This window comes from Microplitis demolitor, chromosome 5 (genome assembly GCF_026212275.2).
Source record: "Microplitis demolitor isolate Queensland-Clemson2020A chromosome 5, iyMicDemo2.1a, whole genome shotgun sequence".
Taxonomy (NCBI): domain Eukaryota; kingdom Metazoa; phylum Arthropoda; class Insecta; order Hymenoptera; family Braconidae; genus Microplitis; species Microplitis demolitor.
In genome coordinates, this window is record NC_068549.1 from 17,615,597 (window position 1) to 17,637,074 (window position 21,478).

Consider the following 21,478-nt stretch of genomic DNA (forward strand, 5'->3'; position numbering starts at 1 on the left):
TATTATTTTAAATTTAAATTTAGGTTCCATTAATCTGGTTTTCATTGACTACTTACAAAGGGTAGAATTTTTAATTTATTTTTCACACATTAAGTGGATCACCAGCAAAATTTATGGGCATATATTTTGTACCAAAAAATAAAAAAAAAATATATATATATATTCATACGCTCGTTAGACATATAAAATAAATAAATAAAAAAAAAGTATAAAACTTTCATCAAGATTTAATCATCAATTTTTTTCCAATAAATTTATCCATAAGTTTCTATTTAAATGTGTACGCGTAAAGCTTAAAGAAAATAATAGGGATCCTTGTATACGCCCATCACGCAGAGAATTATTTCAACCGGCCGCGGTATTGCAACGCGCGAGGTGTAAAATGTAAATTCTTAAAGGTGGATGCACGCGAAATAAGTGAGATACCCAGTGTGAGAATGAGAAGTATACAGAAGAGGTGTAACCATTGGAATCTCGTTTAGACGTATACCGTAGTATGATTTGCGAGTTCTGATATTCATGACCGTGAATCTACTCGATTCTCTTCTTCTTTATACATAAGTATTTATATAAATATATATATATATAGTAATATAAGCAATGGTTTGTTAATGAACTAATGAGGCGTTGCGTGGATGCGATGAAGAAGGCATCTTTACTTCAGCTAGTATATATATATATATATATATATATATATATATATATATATAGTTAAAAGTTAAGATGATTAATTCGTGTGACCAGCCCATTGCACGCCTAATTAACGCGACAAATTGCCCGACACCAAATAAGTGTTTGGCTCGATCATCACCGCCCCTTTTTCAATCGTACTTCTTTTTTATTCATTTATGCAATCATATGCACGCCCGTCGATTCTTATATACGCTTGTTTATTTCACGTTTAACTTAACTTTCACCATACAATTTATTTATCTCTTTATTTTTATTTACTTAAATGAAATAACTTAAATATATATAAAGGAGAAAGAGAATAGATGTATAAAGATGATGGCCTCGTACCTTAACGATGAATAATTGTCCCGGAAGAGAATTCTAAATCTTGTGAGTTTTATCTAGAAATGGAATTCTATGAAATCTAAACATGAATCTTAAAGTTAAATCACTATAAAACCATGTAGCTAATTTATAAATTTAATTAAAAATATTTGAACAAGTGTACTGCAGAATAGTGTGTATGTATAAAGTGTTTAAAGTATCGTGTGGATGTAGTATATGTTCAGCAGTAGATAAACAGCTAAGCCTAACATAAATATTTGACAAAATTGCATTAACAGCAATTGCACTAACAGCATTTAGGCAAATTAAACAGTTTAAATTTGTGTTTAGATTCGAGTTTGATGAGAGGTTTTGCAGAAGTTTATAGAGATTTTAAAATAAATCGAGTGATATGAGGATGAAGCTTTGGCAGTCAGCACTAGGAGTTTGTATGATGTGTGGGAAAGTTTGAGATGCATGTTAGTGCGTGGTTTTCATACTTAACAACCTGAATACATATAATCTCAGATGCTAAAGGTCCCGAAGTACTGAATTTAAGAGGAATAGGTGCGCGAAGTCGATTGGATAAGTGCGAGAGGCGGCGTCGATATATCCACGGGGGATCTTAAGGGCGTTTCTTGGCCGATCGATCTCTCGAAATCGGCATCATACATATATATACTTTCAGATATATGTATGTACATATATGATGTAGATATGTTCACAAGAGACGGTCGTTATGAAAGTAACGAAGGATAATCATTAAGCACTTTGGTAAATCGTTGGTTAATTCACAATTCTTGAGATAACTGGTTTGTCGTTCATGCATTACTCTGGTTGCTGTCTATATAATTATAAATTATTATCTATAAGAAACGTAAATACACACTATGTTATTATTTAACATACAGAGCCAATCGTCCAATTGAAATTCCTTATATTCCTTAATAATTATAATCCATTTAAAGGGTCGGGTATATACATATATATAAAATAATCCGCAGATGGATTTTATTGGAAAAATAAAATCACGTAGCAGTCATAGTAAATTTAAGTTTACCATTTTGAATTACATATTTGTATTATAATGTTAAATGTTACGTGATTTTTTTCTGATGCCTAACACGTACTCAAAATTTCAGGTGCTTTGTATATAATGTCGTTTTGAAGCCGGCTGCACGAATGTTTGCCATTGGCGCATCAAATATTTGAGGGCCGAAGCGGGTGCCAGATGAGAGGAAAAATACGAGTCGTAGTCGTAGTGTAGGAGGTGAGTAGATGATGGGTCGCTGCTATACTGCCGACAACGAGTTGTTGGAAAACTCGACGAGGCGAGAAGTGTAAACTGGGTCGGCAACGAGTTGAATCTCTCTCGAGTTTGACTTTTTTATTTTTTAATATTTGAACGGACGATGTTGCTTTTTAACTTTGTTTCGTCAACACTTTTTCAAAATTTATGTACAAAAGAAGTTTAAATCGAACGGTCTGGTGCTAGAATCGAATATAGGAGAAAGGGGGCAAAACGAGCCCTCTATAATTTTTGTCCAATTCAAATGATTTATGAACAAGGAACTCTTACAATGTGTTTGAGAGGCAAAATCTTAAACTTCCAGGTGCAGATCTGGTGAAAAATCGTATGCACACCGCGGAAGAAAGTAAAATCCCGATCCGAGTGTTAGCGACCCTTCGGCTCGGGTAGCTAATCATACATTCGGTTTAGATTCTGCTACTTTCCTCCCTTGATGGGTAGCATACTATTAACATGAAATAAAACAACAGTCGAATTATAGTAGATTCTTTCAGAGCCCATTTCGCCCCAAATTTTAATTTTCGATTTTGGAGCCTATTGACTACGAACATGACAGAAGACTCAAAAAAGTAAAAGCGGTAAAAAGAAGCATATTTTAAAACTTTTTTTGGGAGGCCCATCTTGCCCCAAATTCAAGGATTCTTAATTTTCAACAGACGCGAATTAAGACCAAAAACATGGTAAGGGACTAGAAAGAAGTAAAACAAGTGAGAACCACTGAGGAAATGAACCCTTTATTTAAAGGGTTCCACCCCCCCCCCCCTTCTCCTATGTCTAATGTTGAATTAGTAAAGTGGACTAAGCATAATTAGTTTAGCTTAGTAATAATTATATGCTAAGTAAGATCTATTAAGAAAGCATACAGGTGTTTCTGTGGTTTCAGAGAAGATCAACGTTCGCATTGAAACCCAATAGAATCAAAGTTTAAGTGTAGTTGTATATTCTAGTTACAAACTGCACTCTACTGATCCGTTGATTATCATAAGCTTAACTCGCCTTTCTAGCTTCATCCCGAATTAACTGTGGTGAACCTAAATTTCGTATTGAGTATACACGTGTTTTGGTATACTCTGCTCTATACTAAGAAGTTGATGATTGAAGTGAGTATCTGAAGAATGGTTCTTAAACAACCATCGTATTACCAGCATTTTTAGTAGAGAGCCACAGTTAACTTTTCCAAGTTGAGTTTACTTCTTAAATTCGATAAAACCTGAAAGAACAGAAATGGAGTTTCAAGATGGGTAGAAAATGAGATTTACGTCTCGCCGGGTACATTCGCTGACGGGAATAGAAATAACGTTACTGCTGGCACACGCGCTCCTACCAAAAGAAAACCAACGATGAAGTAGTTCAAGTTTTATTGAAAAATAAAAAATAAAATAAAACTCTTGGATAGGTATTAGATGACTATCTTCTTGGTTGGTGAAATAAAACAACCAACCGGACAAAGTAACTAACAATACCTGAAGAATGAACAAGAACTTGTGGCAGTAGCAGTACCATTCATTCCTACTCTGCGCTTTTTTTTTACACCTATCTTTAAGAAGTTCACGTGGATCTTATACTCGATGCTATTATATAAGTAAGAGAAGATAACTTTTTTAAAAAATAATACCTAGATCACAAAACTTTAATGCATCCCTGTTATTATTTTGGTGTCATCTAAGTTGCAATTTTTTTTTCTTTGGTTTTTTTTTTCACTATTCTATTTATTTCCGAGTACACTATTATGTACTGTAGCCACACACCATTTTATCTTATCACCCTTATACTTTTCTCTTCTCGTCTCTTTGCCGACATGCTCATTCTCTAACGTTTTTTTTTTCTTGTTTTTTTATTATTATTTTTATTTTTTTGTTCATCATTCCTCTTACTCGAGAGTATACGCTTGTGAGAGAAACAATAACAGCACGTTGAAACCATAGTGAGAAACTGGTTTTGTTCAAACTCAGGCCTCATCCTTTCTCTCTTAGCTCTTTACTTTACTTTCAACGTTATGTTATCATATATATATATATACATTTTTTATCTAACTCACTTGCACACACTTTACCATTTCTCATGTGCACGCGGACGAGTCAGAGACGAAAAGACGATAAAAGATTGAGCACAAAGAAATAATAAAAATGTGAGGATTAAATTTCGGGTAAACGCGCGCGGATAAGTTTTAAACAGCCTTACGACTAAGTCTAAATTGCTTGCCTCAAAGATAAATTACTGTGACGTTAACGGTACGTCAAACGTAAACGATTCATACTCGCTATTCATTTGATAATGTCACTTTTTGTAATTTTATATTAATTTGTAAAGTTGTTAATCACCGGTAGACGAAGGTATTCAAAAAACTAGACACCCACGTGGAAAGAATTATCAGTTTAAGCGTTGCTACTGTCTCAACGAACGAAAGCAATGATCCTTAACCTTAAAAATAAAAGTTCTCGGTAATTGAAGGCTAAAACATATTATAAAAATCAATATACTGTATAATACATGTAATTTTGACTGAAAATACATTTATGTTGCTTACTTATGCAGCGGTAAGGTAAAAGACCATAAACCAAATCAGTACCATTAGTCGCTCACTTCAACTGATTAATGCGTTTTTACAACTTTTATCGAAAAAAATTTCTAGTCAAAAATTATCATTAATAGGCAATTTTTTGTGAACTTAAATATAATAGAATATGACGTTTCAAAGTATATTATAATTATAAATTTAAATTAAGTGACTATTCGCAAAATCACGCTCATCAGCTTGAAATACTATGATGTCATATCTCAGGAGGAAATATCTAGCCTCATCGAACCTAAGTAAGCCTCAATTCAGCCTCACTGAGTAAAAAAAGCATTTTGAGCCTCAAATGATGTTAAAAAAGCCTGAATGAGCCTCAAATGAAGCTCAAAGATCCTCAATAAGGCTTGATGAGCCTGAAATGATTCTAGTCTTGACGCAATTTAAATTAGATTAGTATTATTAGAGGCTCTTTGATTACCATTTGAGACTCATTGAGGCTGGATTGAGGCTTACTTGAGTTCGATGAGGTTAGATTGAGGCTATATATTTCGATCCGGGATAGTAAAGCCCGACCATGTTAGCCACCCAAAGGAAATTGAAATAATTATTATGACTATAGTAAAATTGGCAACGATAATATCACAAGTTACTGTAACCATTGCAAATTTTTATGGTCATAGTAATTTTTGCATGTATTTATTTAAATTTCCTTTAGGTGGCCAACATGTTCCGGCATTACTATGAAACCATAGCATTTCAAACTAGAATATATTCTCTGTGTATCAAATATGTTATTTAAAGATGTGAAAATTGATATTATAAAAGAATAGAGTAATTTGTTGAATGAATCATTTTCCGAATCAATAAACATCATAGTTCAATTAATATTGTCTTTGAGTGAGTATAGGGCCATGTGCTGATCGAGTGATAGTACATCACAACTTTCAGAGAGCGACTATGAGAACACTCAACGACCTTTTTTGAAAAATTAATAATTCCTACCAAAAAAATCCATATTGGAATCTAGTCTAGATTCCTATATGGTTTCCTATAGGAATTCAGCATAGATCCCGATATAAATTCTCACATGGGTTCCAATGGAAATCCACATCATGCCGAATGAATTATGGAAAACTATTATGGATTCCCATGTGAATTTTTTATGTGTGATTTCCCGTAGGAATCTGAACCATGCCAAAATCAATGTGTGAAAATCCAGATACCCATGGTTTCCTACATAGATTTTCATATAGATCCCTTTTGATTTCATTTACCAATTTATATTGAGCAGTTTAATGTCACTTCAATGAAAAGTGAGGAGTAATGGGTCTTTTACATTAAATGAAAATAAAAAAAAAATGATTTTACGTGTTAAGAGAATTGATGAATTTGTTTTATAATTCTAAATGACTATTTTATCAGCATGTTGTATTGTAAGACAAGATGTATACAGCTGCTGAGTTTATTCAATCACCACCTCGTTTTTTTCATTTGGCTTCTATACATTTGAAGAAAGATTATAATAAAAAAGTAACATATTCGTGGGGCCTTATGTTATTTGTCACACCCTGGCGAGGTATATAGCATAGGAATCCAAGTAGGAATAACAAAGTAGACGACGCTCAAGTCTCGAATGTCACGACACGACGCGAGAAAAGAAACTAAACCCAGGAGACAAATAATCATGGTGAGTGACCGCCGTACCATGGAAAAAAGACCAAGACGGATGAGATAAAGAGCAAGAGGACAAGAACAACAGGATTGGTAAGTTGTACACTGGTGGTAGTGGTTGGTAGTTTTTCGTGTATTGCTCCTGCTGGTGCTGGTGGTGATGCTGCTGTTTTAGCTACACAGAATGAATGTTACAGTCTGATATAATTTTGGTTCGTTCTCTTATATGTAGTCGCTGTTATGTTTTTTAAAGAAGAAGGCTCCCAACGTGTTTTGACAGACGTTGGGTATGCAGACCCCATACTACTCTTGTTTGCTCATCTTTTCTCATTCAACCTTCACTTCCCCTCACACTATAATTCTCTATCTCTTTCACCACTCAACGTTCTTCATATCGTCTTTTCTGATCCGACAATCTCATTCACCTTACACTTAATTCCATTCCTTTTTACTTATTACTTCGTCGTGCGAATTCTACGTGTCACGTTACGTGATATGCATTTTAAAATATTAAATTAAGTAAACTCACTCAAAATTACATTGATATTTCAAGTCAGGTTTAAGTTATCAACATGATTTAATATTATTTTTAAGCTATAAGAAACTTTTTAAAGATATAAATGACAGTTATAATATATATTTATATTGAGATTTCAAATTTAAGATTCTAAGTTATGCCTTATGTAGAAATCGTTGTATATATTTTCTTTTATTTATGGTATATTTGAATTTTTTATTGAAAATATCGAGATGATGACAAATAATTAAAATTTATTTATGATGATAATGATCAAAATAACGTTTTATTAAGAAATACCGTAATCTAATGATTCAAATTTAGTAAGTAATTTAAAAAATTTTAATTACATTTTCTATTTTTGATATAAAATTAATATGAAATTTTTTTATCTTCTTAAATTATTCAAATATTAGAAAAAAAAATGAAAATAATTAATACATAAATTACATGTGGATAAAGTGCATGGAAAAATTCAAACACGACTGGTTATGCTTCAGCACATGACCAAGTCGTGATAAAAAAAAAAAAACATATTTGACCACACAATTTGTTCATGTGCTCACAGTAGCAGTTGATGCTTAGAACCATACTCAAATTGTAGCACAAGAATGTAATCGTAATCAGTCACGTGCGTAAAATACTGATTCATTTACGCACACGACTAATTATGACTATCGTTTGTCACACAGAAAAAAAAAATTTCTTGGGTCAAGTAAAAATTTTCTTAGAATAAGAAAAGATTTTTTCGCCAAGAAATCCTTTTTTTCTGTGCAGCAGTGAACGGAAAAAAGAACTGTTGCTGCAGCAGTAATAGGACCTGTAGCATTTCTGCAACAGGAAAGTCCTGTAAATACTGCAGTACATTCCTGTTGCAGTTACAAAAATAATCCTGTTGAAGCTAAAGGACTAGTTCTGATGCGGGTAGAAGATTAATGTTTTATTATTTGTTAATTTATATATTAAATTATTATTGGTTAATTTAATAATTATTAAATGGAATTATTAATTAAATTGATAAATATGTTTATTTATATATATAATTAAATTTATACATTAACCTGATTAATTATTGATAAATTATTAAAAATAACCATATTATTTTTTTTTCCATTTTCTTGACGTACCATGTCACATTTAAATAATACTCCAGATTCAACCAGTTAATAATGTGGTGACCAACAGTGGCAAATGATAATGGGTGTATTGAATTTCAAACTTACTCAATGTAGTAAACCACACTATTATTACGAATTCAAGAATATTTCTGTGATTGTAACAGGACTAATCTTGTGAATGCTACGGAGTTTTCCCGTTGCAGCTACAGGGCAATCCCTGCAGCTGTGACAGAACTAAGTCCTGTAAATACCACGGGGCCATGTCCTATTGCAGCAACAGTTATTTTTTTCCGTGTATTTAGTGTTTAGCATAAAAACCATTCATGTGTTGCATAAGAGTCATTTTAGTGCAAGACCGTAACCTCCAAAATTTTATTCCAGCACAAGAATAACCATGAGGACCAACACCATTCAATCATGGGCAGCACGTGAGTGGTATTCTTGTGCAAAATACTCCTACTGTGACACACAATAGTCAGCCATGTGCGCACATAAATCATTATCCTCCACAAATTACTGATTTCGGTGCTGACATTCTTGAGCTGGAAAAAACTAAATGTTCTAAACGTCAAGTGTTATCGTAAGCACATGGCTAGATCATGTGCCCAATCTTTTTTTTTTAGAACACGACTCAGTCATAAATAAAAAATAAGAATTATATAAGTTGGTATTGAATTTAATTAATACCTTCATATTTTCAAGTATCATTGATTTTATCAAGTAATGAAGCGAGTTTAAGAATATTCGTAATACAATTATAATTAAAAATTTATTGCTCTGAAACGATACTTATAAATATAAATCAATTTACGATGATTGCTACTATTGAAAAGCTATTTTAATAAACGCTTCAAAATGGCAACTCAATTTTACAATTAAAGCATGCTTTCGAAATCTACTGAATAATATACCTGCAATTATTATATACTGAAAGTAAAGATATAAATTACGCAAAACTTTTTTAAAATTCTTATCATAAAATTTAAAATATATACTTTTATCGAATTTTTTGATAACCATACTTTCTATTAATATTCTACTCATATTTATTTTACGGATTTTAAGGTTCGACTGCTGCCCATAATTAAAGTAAAAGTATCAGATTAAGTTATTATTCATGAAAGTAAGAATTTTTTCTTATAAAAATAACTGCGTAAGTTTTTTAGTTTTTTTTGTTATAAAAATATAAATTTCATTCTAAGTCACTGGAGAATTTCAAATACCGCACAGAAAAGAAAAAAAAAACTAAAAAAATATTACTGTTTGATCAGTAAATATTAGTCCTAGATCGCAATGAAAGGTTGCAGCCTATTAAAACTTATGTAGTAATGAATCTCGTATAATTTAGACTAATAAATTTTTAGATTTAAAATTCAATTGAAACTCAATCGGCTAGAAAATATTTTTTTGTAACTGTGAAACCGCAAAAATAACGTAATTTTTATAGTTTTCGATTTATAGTGACAATGCTTCGATAAAAACTACAATTTTTCAGATATTTTTTTTTACTGCAGCATTTTTTCTTAAATAATTTAAAATTTAGTGATTAGATCAAGTTAGAAAAAATTTTTATTATTATTTATGAAATTTGAAAAATGTAAAATTTATATAATAACACGAAAAATACAGATGAAAATTTAAATGTAGTAAAACGGAATCAATTGTTTGGTATTGTTACGTGCCTGTGCACTAACTCGAGTCATGTATATTTATTTTTTACACTGCTATTTATAACATGTGGACTTTTTCAAAAGAACAGTTATTCTAAGCGATTAGATAATCTTTGAGAAATACATTACCGCTGAAAATATCAAAAAATACTATTCTTGTAAGACTTACACAAAAAAAAAAAGATTTCTTGACGCAAAAATTTTCTTGAAACAAAAAAAAAGTTACGAAGCCAAGAAATCATTTTTTTTGTGTAGGAGGCTTAAAACCCATTTTTGAAATAGTAACAAAATTTTATAATTTTCTATCATCGAAAAATGGACGAACAAAATATTTACTGCTCAAATTTTAAGTTCAATTATCACATTGTTTTCAAGAAATGAATTTTCCAAGTGTTCGCCTTATATACGATACTAGATGGATAGAAATTTTTGAAATATTGTCGTTTTTATCAGAATACTATCATTGTTTTGAAATTTTCGGTCCTTAATAATTTCACTTTATTAAACAAACGTGCTTTTAAACATGAATTAGTGAAAATAAGTGAACATTCACTAGTTCAAAGTGCAAATCGAACCACTAATTTCAAAAAGTGGATCGGCTGGCATTCAGAATTAGGGAATATTCACTTATTTCACTTATTCATGTTTAGAGAGTATACATTCATTGACATACTTTACTTCTTAATTCATAAATTATCCATAAAAATAAAAATCAAAGTAAGTCAATGACGTTAAATGTTCTTTAAAAAAGTACACAGAAAAAAAAAACAATCATTGCTGTTTCAAATAATAATTTTACTAAATATAATTCTCAGCTGTGTTTTACAGGTTAAGCTGTACTCTTGACTAAACTTTTAATTAAATCCTGAAATTCTTATTTGAAACCGTAATTTATCTAGTTTTCCATTCAAAATGCCGCGTTACTATGTAAAAAAAAAATTTTTCCTGTTTGCTTTTTACCGTGAGAGTAAACATGGCATCCTAGTGTAAACTCACAAAATAGCGGGAAATTAAAATTGCTTTTGAATTATTTTCTGCCTTTTTTATTTTTTTAGGTCTGATTAATTAAGCAGTTCACGATAAACTGAAGCCATTTCGAGTTTCTTTCAATATTTATATTTTTTTTTTTTTTTTTCAACACTAAACGGAAAACTTATTTTTCTTTTTCGTTTACATAAATTCTCGTTTTTTCATGTTACTGTTAAGTAAATTACAGTTTATGTACTCATTAACACTCGTAGCGCTAACTAATAATAAGCATCCAGCCTAATAATGATACAAGAAAATGTTGTTAAGTGGTCAAATACTGTTATCATGTTTTTATAAAAATTATTTAATTAATTTCCTAAAAATACATTTTTTTTAATTAATTAATTTTTTTTTATCTGATTAAAATTTCTTCAGTAAAAGTTACTTTCAAATTTTCTCAGATAGATAACAATCTTAAATATCTCAACAAAAGTGCAGCATTGTCAATTTTTTCCAACAGTCATAATAAAAAATCAAACAAAACTTATTCTAGCCAAATTTATATTCTTACAAAAAAATTATTTTTGTTCCTCATAATTGAATTTTTCAAATTTTATTTACACATTATGTAACTTGAATTGACTTATATGCAGTGAGCGAAACTTCGTACAATAAAAACGCTTATTGAATTTTTAAACCAAATCATACCTCACATTATCCTATTACAAGAAAGTTCAATTTAAAAAAAAAAAAACGAATCAAAGTAAAACAGTATAAAGCCATTTAAATGTCTGACATTACAAGTTATGGCTTTTTTTTTGTAAGAATAACCCAGAGACATAACTACTAGGCAAGTACGTGGTAAGAAAATTGTACTGATTAATTAGTTTGTGATATAATACGGACATTTGACTTGTCAGTAGTGAAATAGATCGATTAGTTAGTGCAGCAACAGCAGCCCCGACCAACCAGCCAGCGAACCAGCTAGTCATCAATTAACTTTCACCGTCATAAGTTATCTATCCAAAAGCGAATGGGCTTGGGGTATAGTCTGATGATGGCTGTGGTACGGCTCGTTCGGCTATAAAATTTGCGTAATCGAGCCGCAAAGGCAGTCTTTCAAGTACTATACACATATATAATGTAAGGTTAGATGACATATACATATACCTCACGTGGTTTCTTGCTTTTTTCTTCAAACCACCCCTTAAAAGTTTTTCTTCACTCGTATATCGATCGACTTCTCACACGAAACATTTAACTCCGACACCACCACGTTAGCTACCGTATGTACTTCCATTATACATGTATACATATATACATGTACGGAGGTATATATATGTATGTATATATAAAAAAATAATGTAAAGGTATAAATATATGTAGTCGAGGCTACGTCACCCTTCCATTCGTTTTTTCATTCGGTCGATCGAATCTCCATGGAGTCTCGTGCGACCCTCGAGGGCCGAAAAGAAAAGGCGCCGCGAGGCAAAAAAAATCTTAATGGGGAAGGAGGTGACCGGTCTGCTCTCAGCAGGACACAAGCATTGTCCGAAAATTTAGAGCGCCTCTCTGAGAACGGATGAAGAAAGAAAAAGAACGATAAAAAATGAAAAAGTCAAATAAAAAACTAAAAGAAAATAAAATATAGAGTAGGAAAGAACGAGTAATATAAATGTTAATGTCCTGATGCGGTGGTAAGAGATCCTAGGTCAAAGGTTCGTCTGCGGGAGTTAGTCGCGTAACTCCGTAACTGGGATCTGAGTATAGGGGAAAACAGGCCGCGCGAGGAAAATGCATGGAAATGACATTCTATGGGGATTTTTTTTTCTTACACCCACGAGTGACTAAATATTATAAACTAAAGCCGATAAGGTTGTAAGAGGTTTTTGGGGGTTAAGACTTACTGCGTCGTATGCGTATAAAAAAAATTAACGAGCATGCACGTATAGAGAAAAATATTATTATTAAAAAAAAAAGAAAAATAAAATAAAGTGTAAAAAATAAATATTTTAAGAGTATGAGAGAAGCGAAGAGAGCGATGAGAAGAGAGAAACAAGTCTTTATGTAAGCTTCTTGCGCACGAGCTTGTAACCAGCGTGGTAATAAATTTTGGGGCTGAAGAAGGAGCGGCGTTTTCTCGCGTCGCAACCGCGAGATTCTTCCTACCCTTTCTCTCCCAGCGCTTACTCGGTGTTAGCAGCAACGGGTTACGATGCCTTGGGAAAATAATTCCCAAGATGTACAACGCATCCACACGACCTTTTGCTGCTTACATATTTTTTCATAAATTTTTTATCCTCTGAAAATATGTATTTTTTCCACTTAACGAATCACATATACATCAATTTTTTACACGAATAAATATCATCGAATAAACGCGGTAATTGTTAATGGTTGATTGTTGTCTTGATTGGAACATAGAATATTAAAAACATAAATCCTAGAACTCTGATATGAAATAAATAATTACTTGGTATGCCAATAGGATTAACAGTTTCAGGTGACGCTATTGCGTTGTAGGGATAATGCACCCGAGAAATCGAAATTCAAGCGTGTTAGTTTCTTGCTTAATCCTATCACAAAGGATGCTATCCGAGAGACTGAACAAACGGGGAGATTTGTTCGTTGACGACAGAGACCGGTGTCATTCACCATAAACCGCGCGCGTTGTGGTAGAACGTTGTGGTTATTACAATCTTCTCTCTATCTCTTTTACTCTGATTATCTGTCTCAATTTATCTTTCTATCTCAATCTCGCTTTCTCTCTGTTTCTCTCTTTAATTCTCTCAATCTTAATTCTGATTTATCGGCAATCTGCTCACGCCATGCGGCAAAAGTCTCAATCGAACTTGGCCCACTTCCAATTTATGCTCTTCCCTCATTCTACCGTTGTAACTATAATCATAAATCCTATGTTAATCATCGTACAAAACCATAGAATAATTATTCCTGATTCCCTTAAGTGTACCAAACTCAATTTGTTATCTTTTTGCATAAATAACTTTTGCAGTCGGAAGAGATTATTTTATTGCTCACTGTCCCGAGTCAAAAAACAAATTCTAGTTAGGACCTCAAAAAATTCAATTTCTTTGATCTTTTATTTACCGGACGAAAAATGATACGATATTGGCACTCTAAATCTTCAGTGAGAATTATGAGATCTAAATGCAAACTCTTCATCGATTTTGAATTCTAACGAAGCTCTCAAAATCCTCAAAAAATAAATTATCGTTTTCTGGACTGAAAAATTTTCGAGTTGAAAAAAAAATCTGAGTACTTACAAAAATTTATATGTCAAATAAAATAAATTCATTAATTTATTATTATTATTATTCGTTTTTACATATTCCTGGATAAACTTTTAATAGATCTCAAAAAAAATTTTTTTTAAGCTTCTTAAATAATATAGAATACAATATTAAACATTTTGTCCTCAATAAATTTTTGTAATTTAATTTAAAAAATGTATACTGAATTTCCTTTCGGTTAACTATTTTCTCATAGTAACCATTATATATTTTTTTAATGGATATAAATAAAAATAAATATTCATTTTCATTTGTTATACTTTATAGAGGTTCCGGTAATTTTTCTGCAAATTTGTAATTAATTATTTATTTTTGGGTAAATTTTTTTGAGATTCTTGGTCTAAAGTATTTATTTCTTACGAAATAAAGTGAGGGGACCTACATAGGTTACGTCATTTGAGAAATTGAGGCCTAAATCTGGAGCAGTAAATTTTTTTATATTACGAGGATTTAGAGGTCCACGCAAATTTTTTTTTTATACGTTTAGCCCTAAATTATGTAAAATCGCCCGTAACTACAACATTGCCTAAACTGGAATTAATTTCCATAGTTTTCAATCTCCAAAGTCCAACTTGTCCCTCAAATACCTCACGTAGTATTTTGAGGTTCGAACTGGCATTTGTTTTTTGACTCGGAATAAAACCATAAAATTTTAAAATTTTCATTCGAAAATATATTCTTTAGATAAATAAATATTTTACAACAGATTGTAATAAAATAATCTTCACTAGCATTTACATCGTTTTTCAGTAAATATCTGGTTGTCAGAGTGTATAGGTCTAGCCATGTCTGCGCATAACCATGTCAAGAACACACAAACCCCGAGGGTGCGAATACAATTATTAGTTATGAATGGTTTGAAATTGTAAACGGACTAATGTAATGCAAGATCACGTTTTAAAACCCTAGATTAACCAAATTCTGTTTCGAATTGACAAAAAAAAAATTTATTCTTTTTATACCTGAAAAATAGTATTTTTCAAAGAATTAAACAATTTTGTTATGGTAGTTTGGTTGAAAATTATCAGCATAGTCTCTGCGGGAAACCACGCCCACAGTATTTCAGCCTTATGAAAAACCGACTTCGGTTCAGATAAAATAAAAATATACGAAAAGAAAAAAAATTTAATTAAATCTTTCAAATATTTGTTTTAATGGTTTGACCCGTTTGGAGCCATTAATTTAAAAATTTCTAACAAAAGAGAAAAAAAAGAAAATAATAGGGTTTGATGTAAATGTAAAGAGACAAAAGACAAACTTTCATATATATATATATATATATATATATATATATATATATATATATATATATATATATATATATATATATATATACATACATACACATATGTGTACATTTAACTATTTATCAAACCAATTCGTGTAGAGAATTGCAAAGCTGTTTAACGGAAAAGGCATTGCATGCGCCGATTGAACAATCAATTCACCCACAGTTTTAACTTTATACATTATACTAAACATTCACGTTCCACTCTGATTATTCCTCTTTAAAATATAATCGTTTGAATTTTCTATTGTCTTCAATGCACATATTTTTTATGTATTTTCAGTTATCCCCCGCATAAAGTTAATTAAAACTATTATCCGCTGATTATAATAATAATAATCATACATGCACACCATATAGAAGTTAAAAAAATAATAAAAAAAAAACAAAGCGGAAGTTAACTTTAGAGTAAAAAAAAATATGTACAATAATATGTTATATATGTATAGTGTGTATTATAGCATGAATCGCAGAAAGAATTTTACGACGAGGAATGTTTCGTGCACCCTGCGGTGCTTTCGTGGCCTGTAGAGGGCGAATGAAACTCAGGTACGTTGTAACGTCGACTGGGAACATAAATATTTAATGCGATTCGACGCGCTTCCCCCTGGGACAACATAACTTTTGAAATCGACCCGAGCACGCTACGAATTTGTTCATGCGTACCCCCTTTTTACCTAAAACCCACCCACCCTTTAAGCTCGAATTGATAGATATTGATATTGACGTAGCATTCAAATATGCTTCCGAATATTTGAGCAGTGATCAGCCGATTTAATTGATATCGTTATCAGGTGTAGGCATTGGATGGAATGATTTGTTTAAAATAAGAAAAAAAAGGTGTACAATATATTGTAATTTATTTTTTACTTGATGATGTAATTTGTAAGATGGAGTTTTGTTTAGTATAACCATAAAGTGAAACAGAGTATTCTTTCCTGGCACTCCCATTCTATGAATTCTCTCATATATCACCGTCAACCTTCCGACAGAGTCTATACCGGTAACAGAAGTGAAGCAGTAAAGCAGTAGCAATAACAAGACTAGTATGGTGTATAGTAGAGTAGCAACAGACTTGAATAGAAGAGGAGCCAAGCGTCGTATTACAACTCGTGGAATGTTACTTAGGAAAACATCGTATCGGAGGCTTACTAAAACAAGCACCCGTAGGGTTGTTTGTTTTTTCAACTACTGTTTACGCTGGATAATCGAAAAATTATAAGTGCCTTTACTCTCGTGCTAACTAATTGAGCCAGCATGAGTTATGAAGTTATTAGTAGTTATTATTAGAAAGTATAAAGTTGATCTATAAATGTGGGTATCCTAATGCTAAATTTATACGAGTTGTTAATTAGCTTACTAATTAATGTTTGCTTCAATAAATAAATTTCGTACCCACGGAAATTAAATATGAACTAGTCATTAGCAACGAACTATTATTATGATTAATTCAAAGAATTTATATTCCGCAATCGATGATCGTAAATTTGAGCCCGAAGAATTTCTAATAATTCTTGGTATATATATATATATATATATATATATATATATATATATATATATATATAAAGAGAGGCGTCAGAAATATATACATATACTCATATATATATATAAGGTATACTGTTGCTTTGGATGAAGAATTACTTGGATGTTGGATTGTAAACTTGTAGATGGACACGTTGTAGCTCTCAACAATCTCGACATGTCAAGAACGATAGAGAAGAAAATAATAAAATGAAAATAAAAAATAAAAGACAAGATATCAGATATAGAAACACGAGACATCTGGTTGTCTGATCCTTTTTCACTGTTGCTATCTTTGAATCGAAATGTCTAAGCTAACAGGTATAAGGCCTCTCAATCAATTCGAATGATCTCCGAGACAGTTATGTGGGTGGGACTCACTATAAGTGCAGCATTCGTTAAAAAAAAATATAAGCGTATGTATATAATTGTATCTACAAAATACATACATATATTATCTATACGTCCAAACGACGTTGCCGCACGTTTAACGTTTAACGATTATCTCCCTATCATTTGTGTTAATCTCCTCATCAATTAGTACCCTCTCTTGTAAAGATCAAAGACGAATTTCGAAAGTATATTCGGTATAATTCATTCAAATATTTTAAGAAATCATGCGAACAAATAAGAATTACTATGTAGGAAATCGTAGAACGCTACATTGAAAACAAGTTACGCAAAAGATATCATAGAGCGAAAATTAGATAACAGGGACTTATATTTTTTGATGCATGATGTACACAGATTCATTTCTGATGTTTATACTCTAGAGAAATTAAGTAGTGTGTTACAAAGGAAAAAGTATACCTTTCGTTATCACGTGGCAATTAACGAGGGGAGAGACAGATGGGAAGGCAAGTTGTGAGAGCACACCGCGTTAATTAAATAAACGATGTAGACCTGTGCCTACATACTAGAATGAGAACGACAACGACATCAACAGCGAATGAAGTATATGAGACCGAACACAGAGGCCAAAAGTTGGGGGATCGATAGAGCATGCAAATCCCCCAATGGTAAAACGCACGAGGCTACAAACGAGGGGCGCTGGTAAGATTTAAATATTCATAATCCCGCTTAATAAGGCATTAGGTATTAATGGCAGGAGATTCTGAGTGTCCCAGGAGCTGCTGCGGGACTCCAAATGAGCCGGTTTTTCATGGGACTATTATTAAATACTACACACATATATACTATACATGACTGAAGACATAGCATGTATCCCACGAATTCTCTGGGTGTGCTAATGCGTTTCGAGGATTTAATTATTCCGTCCTTTTCCACACTCCACGACGGGCATATTAATCGTATGCTAATTTCGACGGACATCGTTAATAGCTCGTCTTTGGTACTACTGCAAATTTATTAGAGGCTTCATCATCCCATTGATTACTATTATTATGATCATTATTGTTATTATTATGACTATTATCATGATCATCATCAACATATTATTATTATCATTATTTCAACAGACAAAGATAATCAACCACGAGAGTGCAACACTCAGTAAACATGGCTTGCTAGTTCTCGCCTTGGCATGTTGTCGTGTTAACTCGTCTAAGATGACGCGCCTCCAAACGTTTATGCTAATTAGAGACTTGACTGCTCGTGCTCTCGCAGGAGCCAAGTACAAAGATAAACAGAGAACATCGTTCAACAGCGTACTCTCTATTATTTCTAGAGCACGTTGAAGAATAAAATAACAAGAGAGAAAATGCATATATATAGATGTATAAAGATATAAATAAATATATAAAGTAAGTTTACTTACAATTTTTCGGCGAGGACTGCCAGATCACCAGGCACCTGGGTAAGACCACGTTCTGAGCAATCTAGGTCCTGTCCTTCACAAGAGCAAGCCCATGGACATCTGGCACCATTCAAGTCCTCCATAGTACCAGCATTGTCGAAATCATAGCCGTTGAGTCCGGTACTGTGGGAAGCTCCACCGAGTACAGACAAAACAAGCAGAAGTCCCCAAGCACAAACCACTGAACCACAACTCACGCCCAAGAGACGCATAGACCAACTTGGTGCCATGGCTTGTGCAATAGTTAGAAGCTTCTCGTTGATGTTTCTAACAGTCTGATTGGAACCCTCGAGAATTTCAATAAATTTCCGGTGGCTTTTGTTGTTGCTGTTACTATTATTATTATTGTTGTTGTTGTTAGTATTGCTAATGTTATTACTCGATGTCGGCACTATGTTCTCAGGAGGAATGATGACCCGAGTACAAACACCAAATGACTGGACACTAGTTGCACAATTTACTTGACAAACTGCCCGGTTACGAGCCAACACTTCCTCTTCGTTGGAAGGACGAGTACGAGCCAAAGGATTTAACCTGGCACTTTCGGGTATACGGGTACTATAATTATTACTTCGAGTGTTCGATAATTTATGAACCTTCTCAGTATGTTGTGTTACAATATGTTTGCAATGAGTTTTCGCGAGTTCAGCTAAATAAACTGGGTTTGGACTGGCAGCACCACTTAACCTTGATTGTGGCTCCTCATTCACTGCATCTGCCTGGCCCGCGGGGGGGCCTTGATTAGGACCCCCTTCTTGGCCGGGAGACCCGGGTGCACTGACAACGGTGTCCACCACTAACGCCAGCACCCGATCCTGCTCATCCCGCGACAGCAAGACTGGTGACTTTATCTTGATGCTGGTCCTCGTCGGCTTTCTACCGTACCCTTTGCCAGGGTACGATACTTTGGCACCTACGTACGTCTTTAATCACGCTTAGCGCAACAAATTCGATCATCTAACTTTCACAATAAATAATTATTACAATATTTACTCTCTATTTACTCAAAATTATAATTTTCACTCGCGCACTAACACTTTCGTTTGTCTAAATATCACTTAAATAAACTTACTGATAGTACGGTTTTATCGCTACCATAGCAAAATTAGCGATGGCATTTGTTTGGCTTCTCTAACGAGTTCCTGTACTGCGCACGCATCACCTGCAATCACAAAGAAAAACGATCCAATTAATTGCATTGCTAAAAAAGGGTAAAAAGCATTGACTTATAAGATAATAGGAAAAAAAAATCTTATAAAAATTAATATTAAAATAGTAATATATCCAGAAAGATTCACGGGTCGTTATCTACGGGACGCATCATCAACTTTACTGGAATGACATAAAAGCAGATATTTCCAAATACGCAGTTATAAAGCAAAGTCTTTCACGATGTATCAGTATATATATATATAAAATGTAGAGAATAAAAATATGCTTCCGTAGCACAATCAAAGCTCCGAATACATTCCAAGCACGCTTGAGCGAGTTTCCAGGCATATTGGAATTTTTCTTCTCAGTACATAGCCTGAACAATTTACCCATCCTTTCTTTCTTCTAGCTCTTTCTATATCAACCCCAGATGCTGCTGTCTGACAGTAGGCATGTACCTATGAAAAAGCGTGTGTCTACAGCTCTTATATACGAATGCCTACCTGTGTAGTCTGCCTGTGATTTTTCCTCGCGGCAAATTTTCGACTATTCGCGTATACGTTGAGAGGCGTTTGATTCGAAACAACAAAAAATACGAGAATGCTTCAATCAGGCGAACAGCCGGAGAATGCTCGAAAATTTTGCTTCTTATTGCAAATGAAAGAAAAAAATACATTGCTTTTTATATTTATTTTATAAGTTGTTTATTTATGCATCCAAATATAAATATGAGAAATATATTTTCTCATAACATTCAATTGTAAAAATTACAGTAGAGGAAATACCATGAATGATACGTTCTAAAAAATTGATTAATTTTTATTGCGTGAAAATTTCTATGCATAATTATCGCTAAATACTACAATTGAGATACACAGTAGAACAAATGATATGATTTGAAATAATGCTGCTGACAAGATGGTTGGCTTGGTATACAAATGGGAGATGCAATAAGCACAGACGGTCGTAACTTGTTTGGGGTAGGATCGATAACTCGATTAGCAGTCGAGCTGCCAACAGAGTATACAGTTAGGTGCTTCTGGATGTCTGGTTGTGGCCTAAGTATAGCCACAATTTCCAAGTGTATATGCGCATATATAGGCACATATAACAAGCAGGAAATATTCTCGAGTACTTTCGATCGAATAATATTGCTGTGCTTGTATGTGTATTGCTTGTGATGTCGAAGCTCTTATGAGAGTCAAAGCGTCTAAGAGGCTAAAATATCAACTAAAAGTGTATAATAGACTATTATACTGTGTTACGTACTTTTAAATTGTGAACAAAATATATTACATCGAATATAGTTATCGTGCAGTAACAAGTATCATATTGTCATGTCACTTTATACTATCTTTTGCATAATTATCAACGTCAGCGAATATTAATTGATGTATAGTAACTTATTGAATTTTTTTCAATCATCTTCAGAAACTCGAGGGAGAGCTAGTTCTTATAAAGATTGAGAGGCTGGGAATTGAGACCAGAAAGAACTTATGTACTGAGCACATATATTCAAAGAGAGGAGAGAAAGACCAAGTAGAAGGAAAGTAAGAAGAAAAGAGATAGAAAAAAGGTGGATGAAAAAAGTATAAGAAATCGAATTTCTCTGGCGGTTCCTG

General features: G+C 32.8%; 1 protein-coding gene across 3 annotated transcripts in view; it reads right to left on the reverse strand.

Moving 5' to 3' along the window:
• LOC103579954 (protein slit) overlaps positions 1 to 21,478 on the reverse strand; it is a 273,029-nt gene that overhangs the window by 231,184 nt on the left and 20,367 nt on the right. For 2 of the 3 annotated variants that reach the window (XM_008561526.3, XM_053738941.1), the window contains exon 1: positions 18,666 to 19,625. In XM_008561526.3, the coding sequence (XP_008559748.1) occupies positions 18,666 to 18,934 (269 nt within the window). In that variant the 5' untranslated portion in view covers positions 18,935 to 19,625. Of the gene's footprint in view, positions 1 to 18,665; positions 19,867 to 21,478 lie in introns of those variants that run through there. The other variant, XM_008561527.2, reaches the window with a different exon arrangement.